We start from the raw sequence: 19,204 nt of genomic DNA on the forward strand, positions 1-19,204 counted from the left end.
GAAATAATCTAATTGCGATTTTTCTGACAGATATTGCGATTGCGATTCGATTTGTGATATTTGTTTTTAAGCGACCCAAAGGAAGTTTATTGTAAAATGCGGCCATATCTCCGGCTAGGAAGGTCGTATCAACGTGCTCCGGTCTCTAGCACCCCCGCAGCCCGAGCTACGAGTGAAAGAACTAAACTTACATGAAACTTCCGTTGGGTTGCTTTAAAGTCAAGCTTCAGTTTAAGATTCACCCTGTAATAGATGTAAAACATGTGATGGAGCATTACTAACCTGACTCAGATGGTTTGTTTCACCAAACCATCTAGGAAAGCTCCATTGGAAGCACTTTGGAAAAGTATTTAAAAAATACTTGGCAGGTGATTGGATCAATCTGTCTATCACCTTTTATCATGGGCCACTTCTGATTGGTTAACAATGACTGGTACATGTGGAGCACAGCACTTCTGATTGGTGTGGATAATTGACACACAAGAAGAACAACAAAAACTAAAAAAAACTTAAAAAAATCGCAGGCTTTGCGATTTGATAATTGCATCATTTCAAATCGCGATTTCGATTTAAAATCGATTAATCGTTCAGCCCTAATACTAAGTGTGGGTAACAGAGAGAGAATCCAAAATAACTACACTGTTGACCACGTACCTTTATATCGATATTGCAAAGTTATTGTAGGGTTGATTATGGTGCTTTCATTAAATATTTACCCAATGAGACTTATCTAAGACAATATCGATACAACATCCATTTATTGTTTTATTATCATGCTGCTGTTATGTTTATGGTCATTGCTTGTGTTGTTTTGATGAAAGTTGGTTTTGTTCTTTCTAGCTGTTTAGCTTCAACTTGAAACATGTGCTCATCTTGTTAGAAAATGTTTGTTTAATTTCTGTATATTTTCTTAAAATACACAACATTGCTACTTTGCAGCTTTTCTTACAAATAAACAATAAAATGCAATATAACAAAACCATTCAAATATGTCAATCACTTCTTATAAGCTCCATTAAGGAAACATATTTTATTTAAAATGAAAATCCCGTAAAGACCAGTTTAAAATCTGGCATGCTTGACAATGTGCGATGACTCAACCAGAAATATGTTGGTGACAATATGATACAACTACTTCAATGTTTTGATTTGTCCACTTCTAGTTCCTGCTTGTGCATATATGTTTCCTGGAGGCCTCTCACCCGTTGTCTGCCAGGGTCTTCATACAGAAGAGAATCCCTAATAAACTAGATATAATCCCATCATGCTCTCTGTTTCATCCCAACAATGTCAAAGCCTCAAATCTCTTTCTCTCTCGCAATGACCTAAAATAATTGAGGGTCTGAGATGATTATATATCCTGACGTTTCTGGGTCGGTGCTGAGGCAGACTCACACAGTATATGGCCCCCAACCCAAAAAAGAGTCAAAGTGGCAGCCTCGGCACAGCAACAGAGGAAGGGGAGAGCCAATAAATGCTTGAGTTTGGCTTCAACAACGCACCAACCAACCAGAGGACGACACTGTGAGTGTGCACCATTTTCTTCTTATCAGAAAGTAAATAAACAGACACCTTTTTCGCACTACAGAGACTAGATCAAAATAGGCATGAAAGCATCACTGTATTACCGTGAGCACGAGAGAGCTTCATCAACACTTCGCAGTGATTGGGCTACTCAAATGTAGGACTAACAATACTGGTTTGTAGGGCCAGTGAAGGCAGCCATGTAGCATGATGAATGTAGGCCACTGACTGAGATGCAGGCTTGTATGTTTCCCATGTCTGCTGATGGTGAAGGGCTGCATTTATTCACAGAGCTGACTGAATGTCACGCTGTGTTTAATGGGTTACATGGCTGATGCATGTTCCCAAGCTTTATGGAAAAAAGTGGATGGTTTGACACGCCACTGAGACATTAGCATAATGAATAACATATATTTAAAGATGAGAGGTTTCTCCCAAAACTCATTATCAATGGGATTGCAGGGTATTGTATTGACAGCAGCTAAGACATACTGAGCTAGAATTAAACAGATTTACTAGTGAAATATACTACAATGGGGGGAAATCCATAAATTATTATTTGGTCCCTAAGAATTCACTGAAAGCCCAAAACACCCTTAGTCATTAGAGGGCATGACAGGCACATTTTACTGCTCTACTTTTTGAGGGCTGCTTACATGATATCACAGATAAGGCACAACTACATCACTAGAGCCCCACATCAGTGTATCGATCCGCACTTGGAATGTGTCGCTTTATGCGACAGCTGGTGGCAGACAATGCAGTCTGCCTCCATACACAACACTCTACAATGGCCACGTTTCTGTCGGAAACAAAAACTAGGGCGGATGTAGCCGACACATACAGTACCGTACTGTGGGATATCACACACACCACAGAGGTATTTTCAATGTGAGCTGCTCGCTGGTAATGTTTCCATACAGTGTGGGGGTTGCGTTTACGTGCTGTGAATCAAATAGCTCACCATAAACGTTCAACACATTGCTGTTTGCCAGACAGAGGATGGCACCGCTCAGCAGGGAGCTAATGACAACTCAAGGCAGGGCAGACGCCTTTGCTTTGTATCGATACATATTTAGAATCAACACATAATTTCTTTACCTTTTTGATCTTTTCATCATGGCCCCAGTCACAAAACTAGTTTTGTAGCTCGGCAACACGGTCCAATAGTAGTTTTGGTCAGACATGGTGACTGATAAATCCAATCCAGATATGAGAATTGTCCTCTTGTTAGAGTGTGAGCATCATGCTAGACTGTCTTATTGAGGAGTTGTTATTATAGGTGGTGGGCTGGTTAGGCTAGTACGCAGTGTCCAGCGGTAGGAACTCCGGCTAGCTTCGGTACAAACTGACCCCGGACCCCGGGTACGGCGGCTCGGTGATGAGGAGCGACGAAACCAGCCATGTCCCCTTCCCCCTGTCACCAGCTTATGGTTGGAAACAGCTTGTCTTCCGTGGGATGTGACATTATCGAGTGATATCTTCGTCAAGATGTAAAGAGTGATACAAAGTTTCCAGCAGCACCAGCAACGCCGCACCGCGCAGCCGCACCAGCTCAGCGAAGAGAGGAGGGACTAATGATGCCTTCAAGCAATGTCGGAAATCTGCTGTTGACGTCTAGAAGACATATGACCCACCCAGCGAAAAACAGAAAGAAGGGTGAGCAACTTAGTATTTCCTTTGATATCGGCATCGAGACACCGGCTTGTATACCATCATTTTAATAAAGTTGAACAAATATCTAAATCGCGCACAACCAGTTCCATCTAGCCTACAATGTTCAGGGAGACGAGCAGACATGAATGCTGCATTTTTTTTGTCGTCAGGGAATAATGAGATCCTCATAAGATTTAATGGAAGGGCTCTGCTGCATTGCATATGTTGCTAATAATACAGAAATGTTTTCTTATAATGTGAAAACCAAGCCTTTTCTTCGTGAAAAAAACTAAAATCATCTTCTCAAGGCACAGTGGCAGCAGGCTAATCAAGGTGGTCCAGACAGCCCTCCCACTAGCAATGTTTTCCAGCTCCTCCTGTGGGACCCTGAGGCGTTCCCAAGCCAGATGAGATATATAATCTCTCCAGCTTCTGTGTCTCCAACCAGTTGGATGTGCCTGGAAAACCTCCAAAGGAATGCACCAGTAAATGTACTTATCAGATGCCCTGACCTCCTCAACTGGCTACTTGTGATGCAAGGAGGCATCAGCTCCACTCAAGGTCAGGCCACCATCATCTGCAAAAAGCAAAGAACCATTTCCAAAGTCCCAAAACCGGACCCTCTCCTCCCTCTTGCTGCACCTTGAGAACCATTAAATTAAAACAGGATTGGTGACAAGCAACAACACTGGTGGAGGCCAACAAGCATTGAAGCTATTCACAGCCAACAAGCATTGAAGCTATTCACATCCTTCTGAGACACATCTGGTACCCTAAACTTTTGCAATACCCCCCCCACAGAACAAACCCCAGCTACCACAATTGTCTAATTCAACCTATGTCACCAAAACATGTGTGGGTAAACTGCCATGACCCCTTTAATAACACTGTAAGGGTTAGAGCGCTGGTCTACCTTTATACAACCAAGAGAGAAAACTAACAGCTCGTCCTGGATCTGAGGTTCGTGATCGGCCATAGCCTCTTTTCCACACCCTGTCCAACACTGAAGGGCACCGTTTTAAAATCAGGGCTATGCTATTTGTATACTCATTTACAGCTTCAAGTCATTCGATTATTTGCATATTTGTTTGGGAATTACTATTTCCAAACAAATATGCTTGGAAATGCATATTTTGACTCAAGCACACATGCTGCATAATAATTTCTTACATTAAATGAATTCAAAGGATTGTCAAAAGGGGCCCACAGATCATTAAGCCCCCAAGCAAGTTTAATCCAGTTAAAAATACACCATTTTAGCCAATGATGAGATCAATTCCATTTCCCACAGACACACATCGAGTCTCGGCTGAAATAAACGATGCACCTTTATCAATAACATATAGTGTTGCAATAAAGTGAGCTGTTTTAAAATCGTAGTCATACAGGGTGCAACACAGAAATACTGTCCGACCTAAAACTCCACCTAAAAGGAAACATGACTGACAAAGGAAAAGCAGTTTGCAAGGGGCACAAACATCTTTAACTCTTTCCAAATACATTGATGTGATCTGCTGTATGTGCTGTGAGTGACTCACAGACAGGGAAACTAGCCTGAGGTAATCTCTTCACTTAAGACCAGGGGAAGTCCCTGAACAGGTTAGAGACAGGGAAGAGATTGATGTTGATCTGACTGAGGCGCCTCCTATTGTAGCTGGAAACACGGAAGCAGGTTCCTTCATGCTGCTCATAAGTGTCCCTCCTCTGTTGATACAGCTTAATAAGAACTATTAGTGTAAATGTCCAAATAATCACCAAGTATGTACCTCAGGAAAAACCTTTAGAAACAACAAACATTGATTAACATGTTAGAGCTGGCTCAGCTTGTCTGTTAGGTTCACATATTTCAATATATAATCACATAGACAGCTAATTATTGACTGCACTGTAGCAAAATGTGAAAACTGATTCATATATACAATGTATATTCCAATAAGCATGACTATTTAGCAATAATATTCGAAGCATACAGTAATTCTCCCACTGCTATCGCATCAGAGACTCTCGTGCTTCATCTCTATCTCTGCTCTCCCTCTTTAGTTTACGTAAAACCTGTCCGAGCGGTGAGACTGCATACCTTTCAGGCAATCCTCATTAACAGATTCAGAAGTTCTTGTCTCTCAGCAGAGAGTCAAGTGCAAGCACAATGAAGCTGATAAATGATAGGCACCTGGCTGGGCTGGTTTGAGGAGAAAAGGGGGGTGCAAAAGAAGACGGAGACAAAGAGAGCATATTGGTAATACTTACACATTTCCCCTGCGAGGAAGACTCAGTTCTTTCTAGAAAAGAAGACATGGGAAGTGTTGAAATGAGAACACAAAAATGCTGGAAACATTGCTTTGACATGCAGATATCAGCTATGGGGTTTTCAGTGTTTGGCAAAGGGACTTCTTAGCAATATATTTTCCTCATCTAGGGATAGTTATATTTAAATAAATTCTGCTGGTATGAAAAGCTTACTCCTCATAATAAACACTGAGGAATGCATGATATTTTGACACCTTAACAGGCACAAAATGCATTCATAAAATGCTTACCCTTTTCTATAAATCCCACGCATATTCCTTTAAACGCAGTAATCACATTATCTGCAGATTGCCCTAGTTTCTTGCATGACAAGTGGGTCGTCGAGTCATTTAATGACCAGGATACAAATCCTCCCGAGCCCATGGCAGTTTGAGCTCAGGCAACTGCAAAACTACCCATGCCAATCAGGATTGAAGGACAGGGAACAGTTGAAAAAAAATATTCGGAGGCTACTGTCACTGATTTCATCCTCTACATTTTTCCAAAAGATCTCAGAAGTCTCAGAAAGTGACTTGTTATTGTCTCAGTCACAATTACAAACAATGCTGGTATCGTAACACACCAAAACATCTGGTCTGTAAACTGTACTTTGAGCTTTATCACTGATGTCCAAGTTTCATTTTCTTTATTTTAATATGTTGTTGTTGTTGTGTGTATTTCACACAACATACTAATTTAGGGAACAATAACTTCCCCACAACCACCATTAGCATTATTTGTAATGGCAGGCCTGCACTTACATTTAAATTGCAGATTATTGCAAGGAAGAAAAGAAACCAATTATAATAAGTGGATGGAAACACCCAGTGTGGACCTGTGAGCTTTTCATAAAAGACCAGGGGGAAGAAAACAATGCAGCTCCCACATGTATGCAGAAAATATACACATGAATGAACTAAAAAAAAGCATTCATTATTCTCATTCTGTACATTTGTGAGTAATAAACCAGGCATCCAGGAGAAGATTAAAGGGATGTACTGCCAATCATCCGGGCACCCTTGGGGTTTTAAGCTCCTGTCACCAAGGCAACCAGCTACACTATAGTACCAATGGACAGCTCCAAAATAAACACATAAGACCGACTGTCATTTATGTGCAGCAATTCTGTGCTACAATTCACAACGGTGCCACAGGCTGTTTTAATGAATGGACACCAGAGAATTGAGCTCTACAGATAATAACATGTTTAAAGCCAGAAGAATAATGACAACATATAGAAACGCGGTTCTTGGAGAAACCGATCCTCGCCAATGATCAACATTTCCTAGCATCTAGTTTGCGTGGAAACAGCCACCCGAGCTGTCATGAAGTCTCCATTTACCTGTAGACCGCGGCGTCTCAGGATATTCGGCTCATCCATCATTGAAGACAATAAAAACCCAAAGAGGATCTCCGATCAGTCAACCCATACTGCGCCCCCCTTCCTCTCCCCAGGACCGTGCAGTCCTCCTTGCTGCCGATGCTTGCTGCTTCTCCACCAACCAACCCCTCCTCCTCCAACTCGGGGCGAGATACACGACCGGCCCCTAAAAAGGTGGCCACCTCTGGGGCTGATCACCTGATAGTGAGGGGAGGAAGGAAGAGTAGTGGCTGTTGTTGTGGTTAGTGAACCTCAACCTATTAATGAAGTGAGAAGGAGTGTTGACCCCACCCACTTATTGATATTCTGTTATCACTTGCCATGCAAAATTGATTTACAATACAATACAGCTTTATCTGTGAAGCACTTTAAAACCTCCAGACCAAAGTGCTGTACAGAAAGATAAATAAGTAAATACAAAAAACACACATCTCAAAAACCATGAAATAAGTGAGAATTAAAAAAGAAATATATCATCAGATACACAAGTACACAAAATATGTTGCCATTTCCTCTGTTTTTTTTAAAAGTCCTTTATAACCTATAGGACTTAAAACAAGCATTTATATTCACCATGATGTTATCACATACGCAATAACCTGGAACTGTTTATACATGAATGCACTAAACCCTCCAGTAACATATGCAATCCACTTGTGTCCATATGTTGTGGTACATGCAGTTAATGTACTATTCACTCATCATGTAAACTAAACCAGTGCTTGTCTAGTGGAAAAAGAGGATGCAGAACAATTTTGCCTTGAAGTCAAGATGAATAGCAGTGATTGATCTGTCACACAGTGGTACCATGATGGGTTTTTTCCCTCAAAAACTACAATGGTTGGTTTCTTGTCCTGGGACGTCACATGTCCATTTGTGTGAGCCAGAGGGATGTGAATCCCTCATTGTTCTCTGGAGCAGTTCACTGTTTACAGCTTAAAGTGTTGGATATCCAGCCTACAGAGTGAGTGTATCTTGAAATACATTTAGATAGCCTTTGTAGTGGGTGTTTAAGATTAGTGTCAAGTGATTTCCTCATATAAAATCAATTTAAATGTATTTTGTGGAGTCCAAGCAGAAAATTATGGTTTAATACTGCTTTAATAACGACAAATAATCAAGCTTTATTTCCCATTTTCCCATTATTTTATCCCGTTTCATTACTTTTTTCTGATCAGGAGTTGTGGATCACTTCACTGTAGTATCAACAAAACAATTTAACACAAATATTTCATTTGATATAAGAAAAAAGCGCCCCTAACAATTCAATTCCAGAAGGTTTTAAAAATGCTTAATGTGTTTTGAATAATTCAAGCTGAATAGCTAATTAATTCGGATTAGTTGTTTTGCTTGTTTAAAATGTGCGTTTGAACGATAAGTCTTATTAATAAAGAAAAGTATAATGTATTGACATTATGTGAAGCATGTGTTGGGAAACGCTATCCAAGTTTTGATATGAAAAAATACAAGTAAAAGACATGTACACAAAATATAGACTCCTGCATTATATCTAATGTTTCTAAATTCACAATGAATTTATTGTTGCAGATCAACATTATTATGCATAGCCTTTCATGAAGTCTCTATGTGTCTTTTTGTCATGCTCTCCATGTGATCCAGCATAGCTCATGCTCAAAAACTCCATGGTCATTAGTGAAACTATTCAAGCATCAAAGTCAGCACAACCTCTTTCACTGCCCTCTTTTTAAGGTAAATTGTGCTATTTCTGATCTGACCCTCACTTACCTGCACTGCGGGGCTGAGAGGTAGAAACAATAGCTTTTAGCCACTCAGGACATGGTTTTTTATCATTTAAAAATACAAGATGTACTTTATTGATCCCAGTTTGGGAAATTTCTGAAACTATATCATATACAAATAAAGAATCAAGGTTTCTAGTGCTTATCTTAAAAGCTGTTTATGATCGATGAACGTCTGGCACGGTAGCTATATCTTAGTTGACATTTCTACCAGACAGGCTTGAACAAGATCGGAACCTAACAACCAACAATAAGCATCAAATACACCTAGGATATGTGCAATGCCTTTTCAAATATTGGCTTATTCTCTCTCTAATCACCACTCACAAATACATTGTGGCATTAAGTTCCTGCAAAGAACACATTTCTACTCAGATGCAGCATTGAGACATCTTCATCTCAAATCCATATAAGATTCATATTAATGTTAGATGCTCTTTCTGACTCCAAATAAAGCTGCACTCAGCTAATTGAAGTCTGCACTGTAGCTTTAGGTGCACTAGAGGGTGCAATTGAGCTATTCGTATAATAATGTTTATTGACTTGCTCTACTCTAGCAAGTGCATGCTGGGAATAGTTCAGTCCCTTGTCACTGCGGATGCAGCATGTTTCAAGGTAAAGTGAAGAGAAACTGGCAAATATAAATAAAAGTAAATGAATTGAAGAATAAATGAAAGAATGGATGAATGAAGCAGACTTGAATGACAACCATGCTCTCTTTCTACCATCTCCCACCACTACATTCATGTAGATTTGTAAAAAAAAAAAGGGTCAAAATGATTGTATTATAAAATTGAGAGAGTGAACCCTTAATGAGTGATCCATTAATTTAGTTCATGCCTTTTTCTGCATGCAGAGTTGTATTCTTGAGATATATATGTATAAATGTAAGGGTGAATGTGTGTAAACATGTAAATGTATGCCTTTATTTACATTTTTTAATTTGTATTACAAATGTGCATTTTGCTTACTTTCAACTGTGAGCATGGATGAAACATATTTGTTATTTCTTATTGTTATTTGTGACCCCTTGTCAGAAATTATGTATTTTTTATTTTTTTTACTTTGTTTATTGGGTTTTTTTCAACAGCATACAGTTATTCTATCAGAGCATGTATCAAAAGTAAACAAATCTTCATTTTATAGAAAAATAGGTAGAGTAACAATGCAAATACTGCTTAACACCAGGGCAAACAAAATCCCACACAGACAGAAGACAAACAGACATACAAACACAGACAAACAAAAAATAAACAAATAAATAAATAGAAAAGTCAGCTAAAACAAACATTTCAATAATAAACAATAAACATCAGTACGGCAGCACCTCCCCGCGACAACCCGCCCAGTGCTGGGACCCCTCCAAAATGCAAAAGTTTAATCAGGAATAATTGGGAACTTTATCCTCTTAACAAATTTGAAAAAGGGCTCCATATTTTCCCAAATCTATTTGAGGAGCCACTCAAACCTAATCCTTTCCATCTTCAGGAAAAAAAGGATGTCTCTTATCCAGTGAGTATGAGATGGAGGAGCAGTATCTTTCCATTTCGTCAATATCAACCTTCTAGCCAGTAGGGCTAGCTATCACGTCTCTCTTGGACGTAGGGAGGGAAGGTGAAGAGAGGGGGAACCCAAACAATGCAGTAAGAGTGCCACTGGGGCCCCAATTAGCTCCAAAATAGTTTTGAACATCTCTACCCAATACGTATGGATGGGCAAAGCCAGAAACAAATTATATGTTTTAGTTGTGGGCAGTTCAATACAAAATGTATTTTAACTTGTTTAATTTGAATCATTTTTAGATGCCCTGAAAAGTTAAATAACCTTGACCTTATATTCATCTTACAATGGCTTGAAATGGGCCGGGTCCCCATGTTGGAAACCCCCTGCACTGAGCCTCATGAATAGAGCAATGTGGTGTCATTGACTATATGTTTATAAAAGCCTGTATCTCTTTCTGTTACCACTGAGCATGATGAAATTCAGCCGCTATACTCCGAAACTTCTCTTTCTCATGATGACAAAACACATTTTTCCCCCCTCTCTATCCTCCGACGCAACAAAGAGATAAAAGGATAAAGAAAATATAAAGAAGAAAAGAGTGAGAGTCCTACACGACAGTTTCACCAATAGTGCCAGTTTGCATGAGTCACTTTACACCTTTCACACACTTTCTACTTGTGAGGTATAGACGCACCAGGCAAATGATTGTTTCATCACCTCAGTGACTCACTCCTCAGAAATTCAAGCAGTATCTTCTTTTGTAACTTCTTCTCATGCTCAAATATTGTCCTGGCATTTCATTTAGTATTATATTATTGATGTTGTAAGTGGGACAATACTTGTAGACAACCTTTTTGGCTTATGACCCTTTGTAGTCATACTTTATTAAATCCCAAAAGGGGAAAATACGTTGTGTAGGCATCCATTAAACCTTTTTATCACAGGTTACATATGTCTGTAAGCTGTGAGAGGTTTCACCAGAGAGGGATGCTCGCCTTTCTCAGTTAGTATTATTTAATTGTTAATCCTAATAAAGAGGAAGTCTCGAGCATTTCACATGTAACAAGAGAAAAGAAACTAAAGAGCAAATAACAAAATAAAAAATGAAACTCACAACCCCTTTCTTTGTTTTGGTTAGTCGTTATGCAAACACTTCTATCTTGAAACCCTCCCTACATATTGTATTGCATGAGCTTCTAATTATAACATTTAAGTGGTAGTTTATAGATGGGTGGAAATCATTTTTATTGTTTTATATTATTATATTACACATAATATAGGTTAATCTGACTTTGTATTGGTCATCTAATGACTTTACAGTTTTACTATAGTCATAACTACAAGCTCATCATTTAGCAAAAATGGCCGTAATACACTTTTATGAACATTTCCCATAAAATCTTTATCAGTCAGTAATCGGTGCTGCGGTCGGGAATGCCCTCAGGTGGAATCAATGGCACAGCTGGCCACTCCTTTGTAATTAAACAGTGCACTGACCCCATTTACTGATAGAAAGAAGTGAGTTTTTTTTTTAAAGCTGATAAGTGTTTGACGACAGTCCACGGGGCAGACGCAGTAATAGTCTATTTTTAGCTCTAGTCTATCCCAACAATGGTATGAAGCTCTTTTATCAAACTTGAGGCGACAGTAGAGATGAGATCAGATACAGTTTCAGTCTATTTTAATCATCATGAAAATAAAACACTTTCACAGGCCGCTCTGGTTGATTATTGAAGAGCTCCTTACATCACATTATAGTTATAGAAGACTTAGATAATTGACCTTGAGACAGTTCCTTCAACAGAGAACTTCTTTGTTTGTGTACTATTTTTTAGTTTTAACCTTGAGGGATTTCCTCTGTGGCCTTGTATAAAGAGGGAGGGGTTACAAACAGATAGTAAAGTCTCCACCTTTTTCTGTCATTGTTGTCACAAAAAGAATATTATAGCAAGGTTGGACTGTTTTCATAGTGACTTGCAGTTTTTAAAAGGCCTTCACAGGTTTTAGCGTCCAGTCAAAGGGACATGACTCTAGAAGCCTCTCTGGTCGGTACCTGCTCCTGACCTCTGACCATACTTGGCAGAGTTGCAGGGGAACAGAAAGAAAGAGTCTAATAGGGATCAATAAACTATCAGATTAACATTATTTACCCTGGTGCAGCTTATGTAATTGGCCATTGTCCCCCTCTTTAGAACTGTTAACTGTAAGACATATGGTCATTTATTTGCTTTAGTGACGCATTACTGGACAACGATGACGTAGCACGCTGAGGTGCACACCATGTTCTTGTGCTGTAACCAAACCTCATTTGGAAATCTCTTTATTTAACGTCTCGCCTATCTCTAATCTGTTTTATTTCCTAATTGATGTGTTAATAAAACTGAAAAAAAAGGTTAATTAACTTCACTGGTTTCTAATTTCATCGGTCACATGTTGTTAACGCAAACACAATGCTGCAAAATGTTGCAACATAATGACATACGGCCGTGGCTGAGCCCATCACATGCTCACCTGACTAACCAGGGGTGTGGCAACGCAGAAGCTCTATAAATAAAAGCATGTGAGGAATTTCATTCATAACATGGACAAACCCCATCTGCTGAGCTGCATCACTTTCAAACCAGACCTACCTGGCAGGCTCACCATGCTCAGATCACGTACACTCTACCGACTCTTCTCCTGCACGCTGCTGCTCCTCGTCTTCCTCTCCAGCTCGGGGGAGAGCCGCCCTCAAACAGCCCAGGAAGGGTCACCTGATGTGGGGAGAGTGGACAGCAAGAGGGTCCTGCTTCTGGAGGCGGTGAAGTCGGGGATCCTCGGCTCTTTGGGTATGGAGAGGGAGCCAAGACCAACTCAAAAGGCCTCGGAGGAAGAGCTGAGGAAGATGTATCAGATCTACAGGGAACAAATAAGAGAGATGAGAGGGAATTCCAGCCAGCCGATGATAGGAAACCAGCAATCCACCATGTCTACTGTGCTGTTTCCAGCTACAGGTGAGGTGTTTGTTCGACAGGGAGACATCAGGAACATACTTAGGTCTAATTTGGTCATTGTCATGCTTAAATTACTTGTGTGAAAAGCCAAATTGGAATGTTTGAGTGGGAGAAGGAATGAAGGTTGCATGAAATCTTGCAGATTGGTTTTACCTAACTTCTTTTGTCCATATAGTTCATGGTCCAAGTTATGATCTCTGACTTAGTGGAACGTATCACAGCATGGTTTAAACATATGGTTGTAAATAGAATCAAATCATCCTTTGAACAAAGCAAACAAATTCTTTCTAGCTTTTAGAAATCATGAGCATGACAGACACACCTGGTACAGTACACAATGTCACAATTGAACACGTGTTTTTATCACATTAGAGATGAGCCAAACAAGGACAAGTGAGCATTGGAATTCAAAATAATACTGGATGATTTGAAAATACATATGTATGTCTTCTTTGGGATGATGTTTCTAAAAGGTACTTTTTAACTCATTGCAGGACTATTGAAACCTTGGTTCTAATGAAATGTTCTTTATTTTTGATTTTTTTTAGTGGAGCCAAGAAAAGGGATTCGGAGAGGAGAACACTTTTATCCACATTCAGGTCAACGCATGCAGTGGTACAGAGCCGTTTTCCACAAGAATCCCAACATCCAGACTGAAGTGACACTAGCACGGGCTGAGCTGAAGATTTCCAGGAAGATTTTAGACAAACCAACTTCAGTTCAGCCTGAGGCAAAACGAGTTATTAAAGTTAAAATCAACCGGATGCGGTCGATAAACTCTGCTGCATGGACTCACATAAACTCACCCAATGTGTCAAACACTCAAGATGTGCTGCTGGACATCAGCCCTGAGGTGGAGAGGTGGATGAGCACGGATGGTGGAGAGGCCCTGGTTGTGGATGTGGGGATAGCTGTGGCCGAACAAGATGCCCTCAAGGTAAATCCAACCATTTCCCTGGAACTAGGCCTCACAGGGCCCAGGAAGACGAGGCTGCCTCGCTCCAGCAACAGGGAGGACGTCTGCGATGAACAAGGGTGGTGCTGCAGGAAGTCTGTCACCGTGTCCTTCAAAGACATCGGCTGGGCGGACTGGGTGGTGGCCCCCACTGAGTATATCATGCATTTCTGCGATGGCTCCTGCCCCCACAACTACAAGCCTGCCAGCATGCACACACAGGTGAAGTCTCGGCTGCATCAGTTCACCAAGGGAGGGTCTCCTCTCCCCTGCTGCGTGCCGGCGGCCTACGAGCCCATGGTCCTCATGCACTATGACAGTAGGGGAAAGCTAAAGCTGACTCCTTTCAATGACCTGATTGTCACTCAATGCCACTGCGCTTAAGGAAATGTACCTTTGTTATTTCGACTTTTGGGAGAGTGTTGCCATAAAAAAATGTTACATGCTGAGATAATGAGTGTTTTTCTATGGTTAGCTAAATTAAAATAGCTATTTTTTCATTATACTTTATTTAGAAGAAAAATGTGTTACTGCTGCAGTAGTCATAGTTTTATTTATTTTAACTTATATTTATGATCCTAAATGTATATGTGTTTTATGATTGCCTTTGTTTTTGTTACAGCGTATATTTTGTACTATTTAATTGTATTGTCACTTATCATTTGAAGTACTGTATTGTTTGATGAGGCACATGGTTGTGGATTCTTTGTTGTCTTGTGCATTTCAATAATTATATGAAGATTTTAATAAATGCTCTGATTTATTCCCACTGATGTGTTGCATTTGAATATATCAACATACATTTCATAATAAACACAGGAGCATGATATGTTCTAATATGTGTCATTTATCCATAAGAAATACTATCAACTGCTGTAGATAAGGCAGGCCACCGTGTGCCAGAGAAATCAGTGTGTAAAGATATGGTAACTTATATCTCACTTATGTCCTTGAAGTTGTGCTTACTGTGGCCTTGACCAGCCAGTCAAGATATAAAACATAATCATTACTTTCATATGAAAGGGAAAAAAGAAAAGCTGCTTGCTGTGTAAACTGCTCAGATTACATATCAATGACGATACGGTAAATGCGTTTTCAATTACAGATTACCAAAGCTTCTTGTTGGAATATTTACTTTCAAATGATGCTGGGATAAGTTATTAGAAAAGGAACAAAAAAGCTTATGTGAGATAGAATACGATAAGTTTGATCGCCAAGACACAAAAAACGTTATTCACGTTTGTAAAAGACCTCATAAGAGGAAGTCAAAACTTTCCAAAATGCAGGTCTTAGTAATACAGAGCCCTATAAAGAAGTGTTATATTAAAGGTGGGGTAGGTAAGTTTGAGAAACCGGCTCGAGATACACTTTTTGTTGTATTCCATGGAATGCTCTTAACATCCCGATAGCAATGAATATCTTAAGTGCTTTGACAAAAAATCCATAAAAAAATGTCATCTGTGGAAGCCGTAGTACTGTAAAAAGCACGACCAATCATTTTAGCCGGCCCGGCTAAAATAACTGGATGGCCTACCTGCCTGTCAGCCTTCCATCTGTGCACAAACTTATCTCGTGCCCTCATTGGTCATGTGCGCGTTCGTGTGTGTTGGAGGAGGGGCTCTGTAAGGAAGTGGCAGATTTTCTCCGGTTGTGTATTTTCAAATTCTAGCGATCTCGAGCCGGTTTCTCAAACTTACCTACCGTACCTTTAAGTGAGCGAACTAAAGTGAACTGAAATCGGTAGCAAGCAATATTTACAGTTTAATGACTCAAAGTAGTGACACCACCAACCCTAATGAGTTATTAATGTTTTTATCTTTGTATGGGTAAAGGTCACTTCAATCTGAGCATGTGTTGTTTTACAATTAATAAAGTAGATGTATTAAAGAGTGGGGCGTATTGAGTGACCCTGGATGACTGAATAAATAGGCAGACGGATATATACATGATTAATCAGTCAAATGTTGACTGTAATTACACTTTTTGTATGGTAAAATTTGACCTGTGCCAACAAACCACTCACTCACTTCTTTTGTTTTTTGCCCTGCTACTCTTTGTTTCAGGGATGACATCCTCAGTTATTGCACAACTGCGGGGTGGATGTAAAGGTCTTCAATCTTAGATTCTGAAAGGTCCTGAGTTACAGTAACACCCAAAGTATACAAGTATAAAAGAATTACAGACAGTATTTATCAAGGACCTTCTGTGTGTAATCTAAGGTAGGCAGTGTGGACTCATTAGCCTCTACTTGGCTTTCTCCTGGTTTTAATCCTCACGTAGCCTTACTGGAAAACCACCACTGAAATGAATCACAAGATGAAAAGAAATAAAAAATACGAAATCTAAAAAATCCATAGCTTGATGTGATCTGTCTGCACAAGTCACACTTATCACATGGTACCATTTGAACAAAATGTTATATTTTTTGTCTCTTGCCTGTAAGATATTTTTAGGAATAAGACTGAAAAAATCTTGATTTCGCTTTTGAAAAGTTTTCACATCCTCCCTATGTGTCTCTGCTGAAAACAGATGGACCACAAAACATAACAAATAGTGCTGACATTTAAGTGTTTTGCAAGTCTTAATGGTCTACTTGTTATCTTTCTGTGCAGGCATCATGTTTTGCAATTGTCCACATACTTCATACGTTTTTTTGTTATTTTTTACTGTTAAGACACAGAACAGGTGGTGATTAGCTAAAGACTGTAAAAGGTAAGATAAGCTCACATAAAAAGCAATTGCAAGGATAATGAAATAATACCAAATAGTCAATGAAAAGAAACAATGTTTTTAGTTGAGTCAAATATGTTTAAAAATACAAAAATAATGAATTAAACGAACATTGGCCTCCTCCGAAGACTTTAAGGCTGATAAATATTCAAAATAGCAAACGTTTGGTTACCACGAAAGCAGATTCTATTCTATAAATCACAATGAATACAATTTCATATATTTGCACATATCAATCTAGGCACATGTGGAACATTACAATAACATTTCTCAGTTTTTAAATCTTTAAAAAATGTAATAAAAAAATTATTTGTATTTGTGAACTATACAACTGATACAAAAAAGGACAGCAGAATACATGAAGTGATACAAGTGTGAAGAAAGGGCAGACACTTCTTCTCTCTAAAGGTCAAACTGGAAAGTGATTCATCGGCAATTCCGGGCCTATCGGGAGAAAGCCATAAAACTATAAAATCTTATCAGGAAATTGGGGTAACTTAAAGGTGGGGTAGGTAATTCACTTCAGAAGCACGTTTTGTTATATTCCATGAATGCTCTTAACATCCCGATAGCAATGAATACATTAAATGCTTTGACAATAAATACATAAAAAAATGTCATCTATGGAAGCCGTGGCGCTTTAAAAAGCACGACCAATTATTTTAGCTGACCCGGCTAAAATAACTGGATGGCCTACCTGCCTGTCAGCCTTCCATCTCGTGCACAAACGTATCTCGTGCCCTCATTGGTCATGTGCGCGTTCATGTGCGTTGGAGGAGGGGCTTTGTAAGGAAGTCTGAAGGAAGGGGCAGATTTTTTTCGGCTGCGTAGTTTCAAATTCTAGCGCACTCGAGCTGGTTTCTTACCTACCCTACCTTTAAGTCAATATGTGTTCTTTCAGTACAGAGTGATCCTAAATGAACTGTGCCAAAAACATTAGCTGTAACATAATATGTACAACAGATTTAATATAAGATTCCATTCCTTACTTTACAGTCTATAGATTATAACTATAAAATGTAAAATAATGCACTGCATAATATCCAAAGATTACAGACACTACATTATTTGTTTTAGCTGTATCAAAAAGCAGCAGCACATTTTTGCCTTGTGATAATGTGCATTGATCACACAAGCAATGAATGGAGATTAATCCTATAATGAATCTGGCATAATATACACGTCTTCGTCTCGGCTGTCTGGCAGGATGGAGAGGTTACACGATGGATCATTGCCGTATATTGCATCATCATCTGGTGAATCACACTGCAGGTACACATCCTCTTCAGGTTCACTGGGAAACCTACAGGGAAACAATAAAAGTGATGAGAATGTAGTTTTAATTAGAAAGCACTTTTCCATTGTGACACAAGGCAAATATTTGTGTGGATTTCCTTTTTCCCTATTTCTATTCTTGCCCTGAGAAAAAACTCCCACAATGAATCATCAGTTGGCACGTTTGATTAATACATTTCAAGTCATAGGAAACAAAAGAGGAGATCATTTCCAGATGCCAGCCAAAATTCGTGCTTATATTACAAAATGATTGTGCAAAATGGGGAAATTCAAACCACGCTCATGGCTGTTTCTTCATCTATTTCCGATGAGAGGTCTTTTTTTTCATAGTTTCACAAATGTCATTTCATAATAGCATTTCCTCTAAAAAGGTGTAAACTTGTACTGCCAGATAAGAACATTTGACTAAAAGTACGAAAATACTTGAGGTTCAGCTTACTTGTTCTGTTCTACTTCGGGCCTGTTGTTCCTAGTAGTTTGAGTTGTCAGGTTTTCATAAATAGGGTTCTGTTCTGTTGACTGATGAATCATGCTGGTAGACTGATGAATCATGCTGGTGGACTGATGAATCCTGCTGGTGTACTGATGGGAATCATCTTGTGGTGTTTCTGCAAAGTCTTCTTTTTTCTGTCGTCTTTTTTTCCCGAGATGCAACATATCTCTCACTTTATTGTATTTGTAAACGATTACACCAGCTATGATCACCACCAGTAGAAAGAAGAGAGTCAGCCCGACAGCCAGACCTGCGGTCGAGCTTGAGACAAAAGTAGGGATTTCCGTGGTATTCATGATCTGCAAGTATAAAAATTACAGAGTGAGACTGCAGGACATTGCTCAATAGTCATTAGCAACAACAGACATTTCTTTATCATTTATACAAAAGCGTTTAGTGTATTATTGCTTATTATTGTTAAAAAATGCTTCTTCACAAGCAAAATAGAACAGTTTTCTTCACTGATAACAGTTATTTTAAATAAGTCTTAAAACATAAATAAATTTAAAACAATAACACCAAAATAAACTCTAGGAAATGCTGTTAGATAACCTTGTACATGAAGCCAAGTCAAACAGTTTTCTGCCAAAGTATGGGTCAATACAAAGAGTGAACGTACCATAGAAG

The 19,204-nt window shown here is 39.2% G+C and overlaps 2 protein-coding genes across 3 annotated transcripts in view; one reads left to right on the top strand and one right to left on the bottom strand.

The window, feature by feature from the left end:
* Window positions 1–6,951, bottom strand: part of mast3a (microtubule associated serine/threonine kinase 3a) — a 31,313-nt gene extending 24,362 nt beyond the window's left edge. Inside the window, exons 1-2 of one of the 2 annotated variants that reach the window (XM_034137832.1) lie at window positions 6,809–6,951; window positions 5,428–5,459 (exon numbers count right to left, since the gene is read on the bottom strand). In XM_034137832.1, coding sequence (XP_033993723.1) covers window positions 5,428–5,459; window positions 6,809–6,850 — 74 coding nt within the window. In that variant the 5' untranslated portion in view covers window positions 6,851–6,951. Of the gene's footprint in view, window positions 1–2,625; window positions 3,083–5,427; window positions 5,460–6,808 lie in introns of those variants that run through there. The other variant, XM_034137831.1, reaches the window with a different exon arrangement.
* A 5,740-nt stretch (window positions 6,952–12,691) lies between these two features.
* On the top strand, window positions 12,692–14,821 carry LOC117488875 (growth/differentiation factor 8). The gene is made up of 2 exons (XM_034138027.1): window positions 12,692–13,103; window positions 13,652–14,821. The coding sequence occupies exons 1-2, from the start codon at window positions 12,692–12,694 to the stop codon at window positions 14,440–14,442; spliced, it is 1,203 nt and encodes a 400-aa protein (XP_033993918.1). The 3' UTR covers window positions 14,443–14,821.
* The last annotated feature ends 4,383 nt before the right edge of the window (window positions 14,822–19,204 follow it).

This window comes from Trematomus bernacchii, unplaced genomic scaffold (genome assembly GCF_902827165.1).
Source record: "Trematomus bernacchii unplaced genomic scaffold, fTreBer1.1, whole genome shotgun sequence".
Lineage (NCBI taxonomy): Eukaryota > Metazoa > Chordata > Actinopteri > Perciformes > Nototheniidae > Trematomus > Trematomus bernacchii.